At 39.0% G+C, this 18471-nt stretch overlaps 1 protein-coding gene across 11 annotated transcripts in view; it reads left to right on the top strand.

Annotated features, from left to right (window-relative positions):
- Positions 1-18471, top strand: part of DLG2 (discs large MAGUK scaffold protein 2) — a 1427929-nt gene that overhangs the window by 815517 nt on the left and 593941 nt on the right. For all 11 annotated transcript variants that reach the window (XM_068976931.1, XM_068976935.1, XM_068976933.1 and 8 more), the window contains 2 exons: positions 2094-2238; positions 5521-5659. In XM_068976931.1, coding sequence (XP_068833032.1) covers positions 2094-2238; positions 5521-5659 — 284 coding nt within the window. The remainder of the gene's footprint in view (positions 1-2093; positions 2239-5520; positions 5660-18471) is intronic.

The raw sequence follows: 18471 nt of genomic DNA, 5'->3' as shown, positions 1-18471 counted from the left end.
GTCAATGACTTTGGGCAAGTGTTTTTTAACCACTTGGAGACCTGCTTTTCTCATCTGTAAAATGAAAGTAATTATGATGGCTAGTCCAGGCTATTGAGAGATTTGATTGTGTTAATATATATAAAATAATTTCAAACAATGCCTGACATGAAATAAGGCTTTGTAAGTGTCTGCTGTAATTATGATTATCATTCTTATTGTTTTATCACTATATCTCTAACATGTAGAACAGTGACTGACACGTAATAGGTAAGTAACAAACATTTGATCAATGAATGAACAAGTGCTAGACATTGGAAGTACAAAAAGAGTTAAGAGAATGTTACTTCTCTAGAAGAGAACAGGGGAGACATACTGCTTAATGGAGAGCTCACAGCAGACAGGCTCAATTCCATTCTGTTCCAGTGTCCCTGACCTGGCTGCACCACCAAGGATTAAGTGGCACGTGGAATTTATGCAACAACATGAAGCAAAACTAAAAAGCAATGCTACAAGGTGTTAAATGACTGAAGTGTTGATTAGATACTACAGAGAATATGTAGGAATCCAAGCTATTTTATTTATTTACATTTATATTACATTGATTTGAATTACACCTCATTTCAGCAGAAACCAACTAAAGAATTGCTACATATAAAGAAAAATAGGAGTCAAGTAAGGATAACATAGGTATTTAAAATATTGCCTCAATATTTGAAAACCATTTAAGAGAAGGTGCCTCAGAGACCCACTGTAAGCCACCGCCATGAAGGAATAATTGCGCTGATATCACAGGCTTTTCTCTCCAGTAGAGAGAAGTGGCTGTTAAAGCCAACTGCAACAAGGTACTCTTGAACTTGTTCATTTGAAAAGCTCTATGTTCCAACATTAGCGCTCTTTCCTTAGAAAACAGACTCATGTTAAATGACATTTTGATGGGAACAATTTTTAAAGTGAGAAAAGCCAAGCCTGGTGAAGCTGTGGGAAGACGGGGCTCTGATATATCTGCAGTATAAGAGGAAACTGGCTCATGTTTCCATAGGGCACTTTGGAAATAGGTACCAGAGGCCTTGGGATTCCCTGGTGGCTCAGACAGTAAAGTATCCACCTGTAATGTAAGAGACCTGGCTTCAATCCCTGAGTTGAGAAGATTCCCTGGAGGAGGGCATGGCAACCCACTCTAGTATTCTTGCCTGGAGAATCTCCATGGACAGAGGAGTCTGGTTGGGCTACAGTCCATGGGGTCGCAAAGAGTCAGACATGACTGAGCGGCTAAGCATGCACCCGAGGCTTTATCATATTCATTTAATTTGGTCCAGTGTTCATTTGTATGATTTATCCTGAAGGCATCATCAGAATGGTGCACAAATATAGAAAACAGTTTATTGCAACACCATTTGAAATAAACTAAATGTGCTTTAGAGATTAGTTAAATCATTGTGTTAAGGCACAGTGATTTATAAGAAACAAAACTCATCTTGTTGAAATACATACATGATAGAGGCAAATGGTCGCTTGAAGTTGAAAAGCACATTCCAAAACAATGTGTGTAATATGGTCACAATCATTCAGAGATATATGTCCATATAGGGAGATTATGGATAATTTTTATTTTCATCTGTTGTTTTTGTTTTCTTCCATGAATGTATATTGGTTTTGTAATCACAGTCACTATAGCATAAGAAAAGGAAATGGCAACCCACTCCAGTATTCTTGCCTGGAGAATCCCATGGACAGAGGAGCTTGGTGGGCTACAGTCCACAGGTCGCAAAGAGTCGGACACGACTGAGCAACTTCACTTTCACTATAGCATAAGAAAGACATTTGACTCTTTGTTCCGTTTTCCACAAGAGTATTCTGATTTCTAATATAATATATTGCGTCCTGGTAGGAAAAGGCAGAAACAACCTTATTTTTTAGTATTTTACCTTACCTGCTTTGGCTAATGCCATTAATCCATCTCTTCTGTCAAAGTTCAATATAGATACTGGACTATAATAATTATGATTTATTCTTTGCTTAAGCTCATAATTTTGTATATCTTCTTGCTTGGATAGTTCTGGCTAATCCCCTGCATAGATTTGGCTCTAACAATGAATTTTTCCCACTTTCAGGTAAACAACTACAGTTTAGAAGAAGTAACACACGAGGAGGCGGTAGCAATATTGAAGAACACATCAGATGTGGTTTATCTAAAAGTTGGCAAACCCACCACCATTTATATGACTGATCCTTATGGCCCACCTGATATTACGCACTGTAAGTACCAGGCTTAGAGTCATCTTTGAACAGCAGGCCGGGTTTTCAAAATTGGAATTCTGTAAAACTTGGCAAGATCTTCTGCTTACACCTTCACTCTTGTTTAGCCTGTGGAAATACCGCAGAGGGATCTTGTACTTCACTTGTCTTGGGGGCCTTAGCTGATGAGTTGGCAGGTTCGCCATTAGAGAAAGGCTTAATAATGTATGTTATGGACAGTGTGATTATGACAACATAAGAGCAACACATTTTTTTTTAACTGGAGTATAGTTTACATACCATGGTGTATTAATTTCTGCTGTACAGCAAAATGATTCAGTTATTCATATATATATATATATACTTTTTCATATTCTTCTCCATTATGGTTTATCACAAAATATTGAACATAATTCCTTGTGCTATACAGTGGAAACTTGTTGCTTGTCCATTCTATATTTAATAGTTTGCATCTGCTAATCCCAGACTCTCTATCTATCCTTCCCTAACCCCCACCTCCCCTTGGTAACCACAAGTCTCTTCTCTATATCTGTGAGTCTTTCTGTTTCATCGATAGGTTCATATCTTCAGTTCCCCATATAAATGGTATCATGTGGTATTTGTCTTTCTTTTTCTGATTTAACTTCACTTTGTATGGTAATCTCTAGGTGCATCCTGGTTGCTGCAAATGGCATTATTTCATTCTTTTTCATCGCTGAGTAGTATTCCAAGGGGCAACGTGCTTTTAAAATTTTTTGCTTAGAGTAACCATTTATTGGAGCTTAATTGCAGCTTTACAATGTTGCATTCGTTTCTGCTGCACAGCAAAGCAAATCAACTATACATACACATATATCCACTCCTTTTCAGGTTCCCTTCCCGTTTAGGGCATTGAGTAGAGTTTCCTATGCTATACAGTAGGTTTTCATTAGTTTTCATAGGTTATTCATTTTAGAAAAGTTTAAATTTACTTCTTTTTTAATTGAAGGATAATTGCTTAACAGAATTGTGTTGGTTTCTGCCAAACAACAGCATGAATCAGCCGTAGGTGTAGCTGTGTCCCCTGCCTCTTGAACCTCCCTCCCGCCTCCTACCCCATGCCACCTCTCTAGGTTGTTAGAGCCCCAGTTTGAATTCCCTAAGCCATATAGCAAATTCCCATTGGCTATCAGTTTTGCATATGTTAATGTAAAGTTCCATGTTACTCTCTCCATCCACCCCACCCTCTCCTTCCTTCCCCCCATCTCCGTGTCCATAAGTCTGTTCTCTATGTCTGTGTCTCCGTTGCTGCCAAGGGCCAACACGTTTTTAAAGGCTATTTCTCAAGCCTCTAAAGCACAATAGCTCTCAGGCCATAATAGTCTCTCTTCCTAGTTCAAATCTATATAGTAACAGAGTGGAAAAGAAGGAGACTGGCAAAATAAACTGGGGAGAACACTGTTCTTCTTCTTGGGGAAGAGGATCTTGCCCACAAATGGTGAAATCATGCTCCTTAATCGCTATCCTTATAGTTCTAACCTTTATCAGAATTTGATATATTGGCAAGGATGCCAGATAAAATTTTCAGTCACTAAGACAGTGGAGACGGGCTGGAGGTGGGGGCTTCTTGAGCAACAACTATAACAATGAGATGCTGTGCTCGATCCTCACAATGTCCATTTCTACATAAGCCCCATGGTTTCCCCTCTTCTTAATAGGTCAACAAGAAGACTGTCTCTCTGGGGACTAGATTTGGAAGCAATTCATTTTTTCTGATGTGAGTTAAAGGGACAGTTTTGGCCGCATCAGTAAAAGTGCTCATTCTGAAATCTTGAGCAACCAGTTGTGAGACTGAGAACTCAGAATGTCTTCAGGTCCTGTTATTAATTAGTACTATGCTCTTAAGCAAGTCGTTTAACCTCTTTTAGATTTGGATGTTTCTCTTGAGGGAAACTTAAATGTTGAATGATTTTGTTACCTGCCCATTACGTTGGCTATTGGTTTTCTTAATGACTGTAAAATGACTTCCCTCAGAATATATCTTTTTGTCAAGCAAGCAGTAAGACGAGATCAGACTTACCTTCGCATATTGAAGACTTTTAACTTTCAGAGTTTATCAAGCCAAATGAAGAAAAATCAGTCTTGAGGCTCTGTGAGCTTCTTCTTGATGGGCACATAGGACATTTCTTCTTTCTGTCAGAAGAAAAAAGGAAAAAACAAAATTTGCTATTCAATTCAAGAAATAGATAGAGTAATTTCAGTACATGCAAAATACCTTATAAGGTAATATGTGAGATCCACAGGAGATACAGTCCTGGCCTTCATTGAAAGGAAGGTTAATTCAGGTATATAAGTAACAGCAGAATCTGGCAAACTGAGAGGGGATGTATATGCTGTGAGAGAGGTAAAAAGAAATGTCCTTTGGGCACTCAGAGGAAAAGGATATCTCCTGTCTTTGGAAGAGCAGAAAAATCTTTATGCAGAAGGTAGTGTTTGAATTGTATCTTGAAAAAAATGGATAAGATTTCAGTATCAGAGATGGGAGAAGAGACAGAAGTTTTAGGTAGCTGGTAAAGTGGAGCAAAAATACAGGTCTTAGGAAGAACAGGCTTTATTTAGGGACCATAGGAGATGTATAAGAGGGGGATATCAAAATGAGTCAGTCTTCCAAGAATGATAAAAGGGAAAGTTTATATTCAGTACACTAATAGCAATGGAGAGTGTGTAAGCCAGAGAACGTCATGATCAGACCTGCATTTTTCAGTGTATAAAATGGATCTGCAGAGAGAGTAGGGGCAGGAGACCCAATTAGCTTTTTAGTCACCCTAAAGGGGGATGAATTAGGGTGGAGGAACAGAAAAAAAAGGCCAGAGTTCTTAGCTTTTCTGGGATGGGAGAATAGTGTATTTAGGGATTAAAGTCTTATACAGTAACTTGCTCCAAGAGCCTTCTGCTTTTGACGGTTTGATATTAACTATGTGAAAAGAATGTGAGCCCTGCAATTAGAAAGCTAACATTTTTATTTCAATAGAACATTAATCATTGTTCTGAAAAAATGTGAGTGCGGGATCTCTCCTCCCGTTTTTCTCTTCACCTAATTATATGAACTGGTCTTACAGATAAAACTGTTATTACATCTTTCCAATCCTAAAGGTCATCATGTGCTTGTACATATTAAATGTAAACAAACAGCAACTCCCATCTCTTGAAGGATCACAGAATTCTTAGCATGTAGCACAGCCTTTCTATTTTTAACAGGACTGTAGCATGACACATTGAATCACCCACATAACAGATTTCTTTTTTTTTTTTTTCACTCCTTAGCTTATTCTCCACCGATGGAAAACCATCTTCTCTCTGGCAACAATGGCACTTTAGAATATAAAACCTCCCTGCCGCCCATCTCTCCAGGAAGGTACTCACCAATTCCAAAGCACATGCTTGTTGAAGACGATTATACCAGGTCAGATATGTTTGTTGGTTAATTGGGTTTGCAATCTTTATCAGGAAAGAATTGCATTTTCCTAACATGGTAGCTGTTGCTTCTCAGCTCTATTCAAGCTTATTATAGTCTCACCTGAAGTGGAAACCTGCCAAGACTTACAAGCATGTGTCATTGTCCTCTGTTGGAAGCAAAAACCACAAATCCTTTGTGGAGAAATTGTAATGTACACACATCCATCACTTTGCAATTTATAGCACTTTTTGATATCTAACATCATTGAGGTTTACAGCTATACCGTAAGATAGGTATTATTACTCAAAGAGGGAAAATGGTGCTGAGGTTCGAAAAGAAGGAAGGAGCATACCAGTGTTACATATCTGGTAAGTAGAAGAGTCAGAACTGAAAAACTGTTTGCTTGTTTGCTTTTATTCTAAATTCCATGTTGTTGCCACCATTGGCCACACACAATTCAATGAACTTGGGGAGTCAGTCAATCCTCCCTTGAGTGCAATAACTTCAGGTAGAAAGGAAAGGAGTGCAATTAACTCCAAATGGTTTGAATTTAATATATCTCATTAATCTCAAAGGGGAACAAGATAGGATTTTAGGGCAGAGCAAGAGAACCACATGGCTTACCCCACAAAATAAAACTAAATTTAGCTGGCATGCTTCTGAAAAAGTCAGATCTGATGCTTTAGAAAAGACCAGCTCAGTTTACTTCATGGTCCAGTCAGGATTCAATAAATTTTGGATGATGAATGAATGAATGAATGTGTGTATGAATAATAGGAAATGTACATTTTTTTTTCTTTTTTATTTTGAAGTGTTTTTGTTCCAAAGTAATGTATGCTCATTGCATTTGGTGAGGTAATGCAAAGATGTTCAAGGAACAAAAAGTTCCCTCAAATCTGCTGAGCTTCCCAGTGTGGCACTGTGGCCTGAACCTGTCATACGTTGCCTGATATCGTACAAGCATGTGCAAATCATACTCAGGTGTAGGTGGAGTCTGACATTGTTTTTAACAAAATAAGTTTGTATTTTACACATGGCTCTGCAATTTGCTTTTTTTTTTCCTTTAAGAAATACTTCTACCCAAAATGAGTTTGCCTATAAAATATACACTTTTTTCCCTGGAGGTGTTTGTGTGTAAAAGCGATAGAGATGGGTCCTTTAGTTTTGTATTCTGCCTGTCTACTGAAGTCATTTGTCAGCCTTTAAAAACATTGAGGAGACTTCCTGCTGCTCAACTTTCCTCTCTGGTGCCTGTGTATGCTTTGGTCTTTTCATTCCTTTGCCATTTCCTTTTAAATGATTAAGCATTTTCCATTTATTTTGCAATTTCAGGTTTGCTGAAGTAGCTTGTTACATCTTTAGCCAAGGAATGGAATGTTTAGATGCTGCAAATGTACATCTGTGGTTTAAATCAAATATAAACCTCTTCCTATGCTGAAACGTCTAATCTCTATGCTCTTAATTAAAATGAGGGCTGCCGCAAAGATAATCCTCATGGTTCTTTAAAGATTGTTTAAATACAGGCACCTTTATTCACCAGAGCAGTAATCTATTTGCTCTCATCCTATCACTAATATTTGATAGGATTTTAATTTGAAAATGCCATTTATCTTACTAGGCCCCATAGTGAATTAAAATTTATTAAACCCCATTCATAATCCAGGACCTTTGCTTGCTCATTTACTTAAACTATCCTTTTAATCCTCTCTGAAACACAGAAAGAGGGACTGTCATCCCCATTTTAGAGATGCAGAAATTGAAGCTCAAAGAGGTTAGGGAACTTTCTTGGGATCATACAGCTTTTAAGTAGGAAAACTGGGTGCCTTGCCAGCTTTAAAGTTCTGGCTAGGAGGAAACATGTTAACTTTCTCCTTATTTTAAAAATGAAAAGCAAGTTGTGTGAAACAGTTTTCATCATAGAAACATGTGGCTCGAAAGAGACCGGAGAGATGGTCAAGAATCTGCGTGCAATGCAGGAGACCAGGATTCGATCCCTGGGTCAGGAAGATCCCCTGGAGAATGGAATGGCTACCCACTCCAGTATTCTTGCCTGGAGAATTCCACGGACAGAGGAGCCTGGCAGGCTGCAATTTATTGGGTCACAAAGAGTTGGATATGACTGAGTGACTAACACGTGCATACACACACACACACACACACACACACATTCATTATAATAATACTCAATCTGTCAATTCACATGGAATATTTTAGATAGTATGAGAGAAAGAGATTTCATTTTTTTTCTACAGTGATATACCCTAGTATCTTACTTCTTGCCTGCCTCCTCCTTTGTTCTCTGGCAGGACAATCCCATAGCTTACATAAAATCTTCCAAATGGCTGGTACCTGCAAAACTGGTGAAATAAATTGTATTACTTCACACACACACACACACACACACCCCTCCGCCACGTCCTCACCACAGCTGTGTGTTCTCACAGGTACTCTGTGATGGAAGGCATTGCCACAGGTCTCAGGGGTAAATATTTTCTCAGAGGCATATTCGCTACCTTATTCATGAATATTCATTGACTACTTCCCACTAGACAGTGAGCACTGTGGTAGAGATGCAAAAAGAAATAAGAAACAGCTTCTCTAGGAACTATCAGATTGGGACAAAAATATATATGAGACCAGTGGATGCCCCAATATCTATTCCCTGATCATGCAGACCCCCCTTTGTGAAGTTTTCCATAAAGCCTAAACTCACTTGTTTTAATCCTGAGATTTTTGTCAAAATTCCCTTCCCTTGTGGTAATCAATGGCAGTCACTTATCCTTACCTAGAAAATTAAATGTTGGCAACTTGGTGTCAGTCCTCATTTTTTAAATGTAAAAGTTCTGCAGAATCCCAAAGTGTGGAAATGACTAACAGAAACAAACACAATTAGATCAGTTCAATGAAGTGCTCTTGTGTGGCCCTAGCAGAGTTCTCCAGCACCTGAGCTGGCACTAAGGTAATATTTATAAATGAGTTTTTTTCAGTTGTCCATGAATGCTGCACAGGAACAGCCTGTGACATCAAATAAAGTTTTAAAGGGGAGATAACTTGTGTTTGAGCTTGAAAACAATGTGTAGACTCTCTTTGTCAGAGTCAAAGGATGAGGAAGGGCATTCATGGTAGGGGGTAGTGCACAAATACTCAAGGAAGAGTGCAAAATAAAATGAATATATCTGTTATAGTTTGAATACAAGACTAAAGGAAAACTACCTACCTTTAAATTATCTTTGTGGTCCTATCCTTTCATTCACAACCTAGTCATAAGATGAGAAATATATAGAATAGTAAAAACAAAAAGATTACTACTATGCACCATTAAGTCCTTTAATATACTTTATCACCCCTATATTATGTATATAATATCCTATTCTTGATTTTTGCAGGTAACAAAAAATGAGTTTAAGTAATTTTCTCATGCCATACAGCAAACAAACAGCAGAATCAGACTTTGAGTTCGTGTCTGTGTTCAAAGCATCCATTCCCATGCCCCCACCCACTATCTCATACAGTTTCTTTCTATGGAAAAATGTTGAGTAAAGAGGATTATGCTTCTGTTAGGAGAATGGTCCTACCACTTACCACCTACATAACCCTGAACAAGTCTTTTAATGTCCTGAGTCTTGATTTTCTCACCTGTAAATCTGTTAAAATTATTACTCTCCTAAGGCACTATAGTGGCTTACATTTGCGACCTACTTTTTTATTTTCCTAAAATAGTAAATCAAGAGAATTAATCTTTAATGGTGTGACCTGGGCTGATAGGAAAACAGTTCTGTGAAAAGGGAACCTTCCAGCTACCTATATAATTATATCAAATTGGCAGTTTTTTGTTCCAGATGTTCATAATATCTTACGCTATCTGTTGTGAGAAGTATTTTCAGTCTTGCTGATTTATTTTCACTTTTGCTGGAGAAATATTATAGGGCTTATTAAAAAGAAGTTTGATTAGAAGTATGCTACAATGACTTACCTGGATTTTTTTTTAACCTCTTTTACTGTTTCAGGATATGTGTACCTGAGTAAGCTGGAAAATTTTGTTTTTCCATTGATGTAGAGAAAGGAAGCCTAAACAAAAAGGCCTTGGATAAAATTCTCTTAGTAGAAACCCTGCTGAGTCCCTTATAAATCAAAATTATTATTATGTAAATACTCTGGTCTTCAATTTTTGGAAAACAAAGCTATTACAATGATGCTGAGATGGTTTCTTGGCTCCTAGAATTATAGACTATCAGAGTTGGAAGGGCCATAAATGAATATAGAGTCTAATCTTTCTCCATTTGGTGGGCAAGAAACACAAAGTCTAGCAAAATGTGTTGGCTATCCATAAGTCCCACAATTTGTAAGTTACAGAATCAAATTTAGAACCCTTATCTTTGAACGCCCAGTTCAGTGCTCTTTCTGTTTCTCTAGGCTGATGGTCCTTTTTTTATGATAGGGTAAGAAGTTAACAATTACAAAAAGATATAATCAATCAGTGATTACTTATGAGCCATGCCAACTTTGTGCATTACCTACAACTATGGATTCCCTCTCTATTGAGCCAAGTCTTCTCTGTCACCCAGAAGAGATGCCAATTACACACCATCACCATCTGGCCAAGTAATCTCAGGATATACAAACAAATCATTGATACTAAAATGAAACCAAAAGTCTTGGGGATACAAAGTAAAATTGCCCTTTCAAAATAAGGGTATTTAATCTCCCAAGTTATGAATGTGATAAATACCATTATGAAACCAGGACCTTAAATTAGCTGTGAGGGATATATTTCCCACTTTCAGAAACCCAGCTCACCTGGCTCTGAACCTACTGTACCCTGATGTCTTTCCAACTGGCTCTATAATGTTTACCCACATAATTTGGTTGATCAAAAAGCAAAAGTTACAAAATATACAAGCAGCTCATACAACTCAATACCAGAAAAACAAGCAACCCAGTCAAAAAGTGGGAAAAAGACCTAAACAGATATTTCTCCAAGAAGACATACAGATGGCTAGCAAACACATGAAAAGATGCTCAAAATCGCTCACTATTAGAGAAATGCAAATCAAAACTACAATGAGATATCACCTCACACCAGTCAGAACAGCCATCATCAAAAAGTCTAGAAACAATAAGTGCTGGAGAGGGTGTGAAGAAAAGAGAACACTCTTGCACTGTTGGTAGGAATGTAAATTGATACAGCCACTATGGAAGATGGTATGAAGATTCCTTAAAACACTAGGAATAAAACCACCATGAATATGAAAGTGAAAGTTACTCAGTCATGTCTGACTCTTTGAGACCCCATGGACTTTACAATCCATGGAATTCTCCAGGCCAGAATACTGGAGTGGGTAGCCTTTCCCTTCTCCAGGGGATCTTCCCAACCTAGGTCTCCCTCATTGCAGGCAGATTCTTTACCAGCTGAGCCACAAGGGAAGCCCAAAAATACTGGAGTGGGTAGCCTTTCCTTTCTCCAGTGGATCTTCCCGCCCCTGGAACTGAACCAGGGTCTCCTGCATTGCAGGTGGATTCTTTACCAACTGAGCTATTAGGGAAGCCCATATGACCCAGCACTCCCACTCCTAGGTAGGTACCCTGAGGAAACCAAAATTGAATAAGACACATGTATCCCATTGTTCACTGCAGCACTGTTTACAATAGCTAGAACGTGGAAGCAACCTAGATGCCCATCAACAGATGAATGGATAAAGATGTTGTGGTGCATATACACAATGGAATATTACTCAGCCATTAAAAAGGAATGCATCTGAGTCAGTTCTAGTGAGGTGGATGGACCTAGAGCCTATTATAGAGAGTGAAGTAAGTCAGAAAGAGAAACATAAATATCATTTTCTAACACATATATACAGAATCTAGAAAAATGCTATGGAAGAATTTATTTACAGGGCAGCAGTGGAGAAACAGACATAGAGAACAGACTTGTGGACATGAGGAGAGGGGAGGAGTGAGTGAGATGTGTGGAAAGAGTAACATGGAAACTTACATTACCATATGTAAAATAGATAGCCAATGGGAATTTGCTGTATGGCTCAGGAAACTCAAACAGGGGCTCTGTATCAACCTAGGAGGGGTGGGGTGGGGAGGGAGATGGGAGGGAGGTTCAAAAGGGAGGGGATATATGTATACTTGTGGCTGATTCATGTTGAGGTTTGACAGAAAACCACAAAATTCTGTAAAGCAATTATCCTTCAATCAAAAAATAAAGAATTTTTTTTAAAAGCAAAAGTTACTATACCCCAATACAAAATAGATTTTTTTAAAAAAGCTAAGTCTAAATAAAGTCACAGGAAAGATTTATCTCCAGAAACTTTCAAAGACCACTCCAAATTGTGCCCTGATATTCACATTTTGACTCTTTTATTACTAAATAGATATGAACCCATCAATCTAGAGTCTGTCTCCACCCATTCTCCTCAAATTATTAAACAGTAGTTTATTGGACATAGTATTGAAAGTGTTTTCTACTTCTTTTCTCTTTCTCCCATTCATCCATTCATTTACTCATTCAGTGAATATTCAAGCTTCTGCCATGTGTATTGAATAGGAGATATATAAATAAATAAGTACTGTGGCCCACCAGGCTTCCCGTCTATGGGATTTTCCAGGCCAGAACCCTGGAGTGGGTTGCCATTTCCTTCTCCAGCGGATCTTCCTGACCCAGGGATTTAACCCAGGTCTCTGCATTGCAGGCAGATTCTTTACCATCTGAGCCACCAGGGAAGCCCAAATAAGTGCTAAAAAGAAAATAAAATGTATGTGCCTAGACAGCGTTTGGGGAAGATAGCAATATTAAGGAGGATAACCATGGGATGTCCCTCTGAGGAAGCAGTATATGAGCTGAGACCTGAATGAAAAAAGACAAAAAAAAGGGGGGCTGGAGTGAAAAAAAGATCAGGGAAAGAGAATTCCAGGAAGAGGGAACAGCAAAGCCAAAGTTCCAGAGGCAGGAATAAGCTTTGGGTATTCCAGGAATAGAAGCAAGCCAAGCCTGCCTGGAAGGAGATGAGCTAATGGAAACATGGCTGCAAATTAGATCGGAGGAGTCAGGAGCCTGATGATATAGGATTTTGTGTGGAATAATGAAAAAGTGTAGGTTGAATTATAAGTGCATTGAGCATTTACTAGGGAGAAGTAACCAAGAGAATGAAATTACCTGATTCATGTTTTATTTAAAAAAAAAAAACACCTCTGACTAGTATGTGGAGAAAGACCATTGAAGAAACAAGGGAGAAATTATGACAGCCAGGGCTGGGAGGACAGGCAGCAATGCAGGAGAAGAGGGGAGGAAGAATCTGAGCCAGATTTTAGAGATGGATTTAACAGCCGTGATCCAGGGAGCAGGGAGTCCTGCTTGAGTCAGACTAATTTACTGCTGGTCATTTGTACACTTGTGGTCTGCTGTGGAGAAAGCTTTCAGGAATGGCCTTAAGTGTTTGCCACCGTGGTTGGCTTTGTTTTTCCCCTTAGTGTTTATCAATCAGAACTGGTTAGAGGCTAAATCACTGTTTCTCAAATATTTGTACCTGCACGCCTTTAGGCCTTGAGAAAGGAATTTGTTCTCCTTAGGGTAGAACATGAAGCTTTCTGTGCAAGCATTAAACACACAAATCTTGCTGCTGCTAAGTCACTTCAGTCGTGTCCGACTCCATGCAACCCCACAGATGGCAGCCCACCAGGCTCCGCCATCCCTGGGATTCTCCAGGGAAGAACACTGGAGTGGGTTGCCATAGATGTGCTCCTGTCATAAAAACAGGAGCGATATCCTTGTTGCTTTAGTGTGAAAATATTTTGATTACAAATTTACGTATTTTTCTCCAAAGTCTTAAAGTAACATTTACACACCAGATAGGTCTTCTGGATATAAGTCCCTGGCAAAGACTACAAACCCCAAGATATGGATGAGCACCCAAGTTTAAGAAGCACTGAGCATATTTACACAAGCACGTCAGTTATTAAATCTGTATTGTAGAAACACCCACTTAATCATGTCTCAAGATTTATGGTCTCCATTAGAGACAGGTTCTCAAGGGATCAGACAGCACTTTCCATCAGCATGAAGTCTGGTCCTATTCTAGCCTCTCTTCTTTTTAACTTATATTTAGTGATTTGAAGCCATTTCTGAATGAACCGGAAGTTCTTTCAACACAGGAAAGAAATCTTTTCTTATATGCCTTTATCCAAGTATAGGAGAAAGGAACTGGGTGTTCCCTGGACAGACAGCTGTGCCTGATTAGAGTCAGGATGTGGGGGGCAGAGTGTTGAGGTGGGTACACCCTGGAGCCACCCTCCTTAGCATCCTGTCTTGACCTCCTCCTAGCTGTTTGACCTTGGGCAAGTTGTGTAACTGACCTCTGCCTCAGTTTTCTCATGGATAAAAGGAACAGATTAACACTTCCCACCTCATAGTCTTGTTGTAACAAGAAACAGAGTTAATACATACGAAGTTCTTAGAAAAAAGTAAGCATTTCATAAACGTTAATGTCAACCGCAAACTGGCACTCTCTGTGGGCACTTGCCATCTGCCTCTATAAGGGTTAAATCACGTGCTGCTGCAACTGCTGACCCTCAACAACCCCTGAAGGGAGTCCAGGGTGGAGATCAGGAAAGAGGCACCCTGCGCTCTGGAAAACTGGCAGAACAGGTCTTCAGATAGTTAGATATTTTTAGGAACTGATTTTGTGAGCCCAGTTCTTGCATCTTCTCATATCCAGAAAAGCAGTAAATACTTTCATGGTGACATCTGCTCCTCAGGACCAGCAAAATCTTCTGCAAAAATATGTGCTTGATCACATGAACTTCCCCTTCATCCACATCACATATGTATTGGTCTTCACCCTCCGGCCTCTTTGGAGCAGTTTCTCAGAGCTCTCTGAGGTGCTGTCTCCCAGCCTGCAGTCCTCATGTTGCCCCAAAGAAAACTTAGGTCACAACTCTTACGTTGTTTTAAGTCGACATTAGCTCCTATTAATACTATTTAAAACAAGGATTTAAGACGAAGTGCTCCACCAATAGAGTTTTTGAATGGAAATGTAGCCAACAATGCTATCTATCCAGATATTCAAACAAAATCTACTTTTACATTTTTTTCAACTAATTTGTCTCCCAGAGCACATTTGATTTCCTTAGAACGTTGTATTACAGGAAGTCCTCAGTCTTAATGTTTTATTAGGGATCTTTATTTTTATTAATGGGCTTTCCTGGTGGTTCAGATGGTAAAGAATCTGCCTGCAATGCAGGAGACCCAGGTTTGATCCCTGGGTTGGGAAGATCCCCTGGAGAAGGGAATGGCTACCCACTCCAGTATTCTTGCCTGGAAAACCGTATGGGAGTCTGGTGGGTTACAGCCAATGGGGTTGCCCAGAGTCCGACATGACTGAGTGACTAACACTTTCATTTTTATTAATACTCCTAATAGTTTATTAATAATACACATTATTAATATAATGAGTATCTATTCCCATGAAGAACTGAATATAATCTTCACAGTTAGTGACACATTTTCATCTGATTTTTATCTCAAATTGATTTTCACCAAACCCATGTAAGTGAGGTGATTTAATGGTTGAAGCAACAGAAGATGAAAGAATTTCAGTGACTACCTATGGTCACATGGGATGGCTCAGACGGTAAAGCGTCTGTCTACAATGCAGGAGACCCAGGTTCGATCCCTGGATCGGGAAGATCCCTTGGAGAAGGAAATGGCAATCCACTCCAGTACTATTGCCTGGAAAATCCCATGAACAGAGGAGCCTGGTAGGCTACAGTTCATGGGGTCACCAAGAGTCCGACACGACTGAGCAACTTCACCTTCACGTATTCCCATCTTTATTGAAAATATAAAGTAGGATTCAGTGGAACCAAATATAATAAACACTAATGACAGAAGATGAGATGGTTGGATGGCATCACCAACTCAATGGACATGAGTTTGAGCAAACTCCGGGAGTTGGTGAAGGACAAGGAAGCCTGGTGTGCTGCAGTCCATGGGGTCGCACAGAGTTGAAAACAACTGAGTGACTAAACAGCCAACAACAGCCCCTCAGTCTGGCCTCTGTAGCCAAATACAATTATTCTCTGGATAATTAATTGATATTTGCCCTATTTTTTCATAGTGGGCCTCAACAGCCAACACCATGTAGCTTTTCACTCAAAGAAATTCTGCAGAATATGTCATCAGACTCCTCACAGCCTCTGTAAAGTGCATTGTTGAGCTTAGCCAAGTCAGAGGTTCATCAGCAGAGTCTCTGAGTTATGTGTCGTCCTGTGCTACATGCCCACTTTCTGCAGTGTGGAGCCTGGCACTATAATGTCTCTCCTGAAGCAAAGGATAGTGATGAGACGGAGTGAAAGGGGCAAGACAGGTAAGACAGATGGAGGATGACTCAGTTAGTGGACGCCTCCAGGGGAATTTTCTCTTTGTTGATGGTGGCTCCACATAATCATTTCGATTTACTTACATAAACCGTAAGGCATGATTGATAGGGCTATCCTGTTAGAAACAGAGAGAGTGGGTATGCTAGTGGGGAAGCTGATGAATCTTAACTAATGGAAAATATCCAAATATATATGGGAAAACATGTTAAGCTGCTGTTTGCTGTCAGGGAAATGAATTTAATGATAGGAAAAATGAAACAGTAATGGAAATTTTAAGGCAGTCTTTTATAGATGTTTATCATTTTGTATGTACTTAATAAATTAGCCAGACATAAATACACAGCATTAGGCCTTATAATGTTATGGAAGATGGTTATGTATGTACTTAATAAATTAGCCAGACATAAATATGCAGCATTAGGCCTTATAATGTTATGGAAGATGGTTATGTATGTACTTAATAAATTAGCCAGACATAAATACGCAGCGTTAGGCCTTATAATGTTATGGAAGATGGTTATTGCACATCTACGGCTATTGTTATTATAGATGTAAAATTCAAACAGATAGTTGTTTAATCAATATTGTATTACATTTGAATAGAATGAATTTAGCCTTGGCCTCCAGGGCTGGTTGAGATTTAAAAAAAAAAAAAAAGGATTAATGATAGGCAATGGAGGATGTTGTAGGGACCATAGTACAAGCAATCAGCTATTAATTGACTCCAGGCCCCTTCAATTGCAAGTTAATACTACCACCAACAAATGTGTGGCTTATCTCTGGCCCTTTTCCTGTGGCATTGAAACAGGGTGCATATTATGATTAAAGACAAGGAGACATAGCCTCTTCCTCTAGGAATTTGTTTTCTCATCCATGTGTCTGTAAAGTGATAGACAGACGACAGCTGATTCTCAGTTGTTTACATGTGGTGTGTACTTTGAAAATTTTCCAGAACAGCATTGCAATCCCTGAGTGACTCCTAACATTTGCTCCAAGGGTCCCCACCTCTAGGATCTAATGCTTGATTATCTGAGGTGGCATTGATATAATAATAATAGAGATAAAGTGCACAGTAAATGTAATGCTCTTGAATCATCCCCAAACCATACCCCACTCTGGTCTGTGGAAGAATTGTCTTCCATGGATCTGGTCTCTGGTGCCAAAAAGGTTGGGGAACATTGCCATTTGCTGCTTCGAGGGAGGTTACCATGTTAATAGTAATGTCTGCCTTAAGAAAATGTAAGACAACCATAGCATACAATTATTGCATATCAGAGACTTATATTCTTTTATAATATAGATATCAATTTCATAATTTTTAGGTTGCATCATTCACTTTTTGCTTCTGGGTAATTTCTTTATTCTAGATAGTTAATCAAGCTATATCTGAGTAAAACACATTTTAAAAATACTGCCTGCAAACATGTTCTCCAGACATCTTTTTCAATCTTTAATCTATTTCTTACCCCTTTTATTGTTTTCTACCCCTCTTCATTTTTTTTCCAATAAGTTTTATTTTCCCTGATTGTAAAAGCATTATGTATTTGTAGAAAAGTTATAAAATAACAAAAATGTAAAGAAAAACTCACACCACAGAAAGATAATCGTTATTCTTTCTAGCTTTTAATTTTGTATTGGGGTACAGCCGATTAACAGTGTTGTGATAGTTACAGGTGAACAGTGAATGGTCTCAGCCATATATATACACATGTATCCATTCTCTCCCAAACCCCCATCCTGGAAGGTCATGTATGCACTGCTACATTTAAAATGGATAACCATCAAAGACCTATTGCATGTGGAACTCTGCTCAATATTATGTGCCAGCCTGGATGGGAGGGGGATAATCGTTATTAATAAGTGATACATTTCCATTAAGTTATTTTCTATTGATACCTATAGTAAGTTGCAAAGTTGAGATCTGAACACCGTTCAGTCTGGTTCCAGAGTGCATATACTTGACCCCGCTAGGAAAGGGCAAGTGGTTGCTATATAAAGGGATAGGATTCAAACTAACACCCAGGTCTGGCTCTTTTTGCTGTACTGCATGGGTAGCGTTAATAGCATTAATATTTCTATAATTTCCTCTGTGCTTCGAATTAGTCTTTCTCTGGTTTTTCCTTTGTCCAGAAAAGTGAAACTAAAGTTTTATTCATTGCTTCCTCCCAGCAACAATTGCGGCCTGTTCAGGGGAGGAGTCAGTTTTTCTCTGAGAAAAGGCAAGCCTTCTGGACGGTGCACTAGCAGCCTGAGGGTCAGTCTTTAAAGCTTGGCATTCCCAGTCTAATGCCAGACCCCATGTGGTTGCCTTAATGAGTATTTGAAGTCCTCACTGAAATACCTTAGCTGTCCTCGTGAGTGTAAACATTTAAATATCAATGCTCATCCTAGACCTCTTAAAATTAGACAGACCTTGAAGTAGAATGATGTGAGTC

This window comes from Capricornis sumatraensis, chromosome 8, assembly GCF_032405125.1.
Source record: "Capricornis sumatraensis isolate serow.1 chromosome 8, serow.2, whole genome shotgun sequence".
NCBI lineage: Eukaryota > Metazoa > Chordata > Mammalia > Artiodactyla > Bovidae > Capricornis > Capricornis sumatraensis.
Note: the sequence above shows the minus strand (reverse complement) of the source record. Positions and strands in the feature narration are given on the sequence as shown.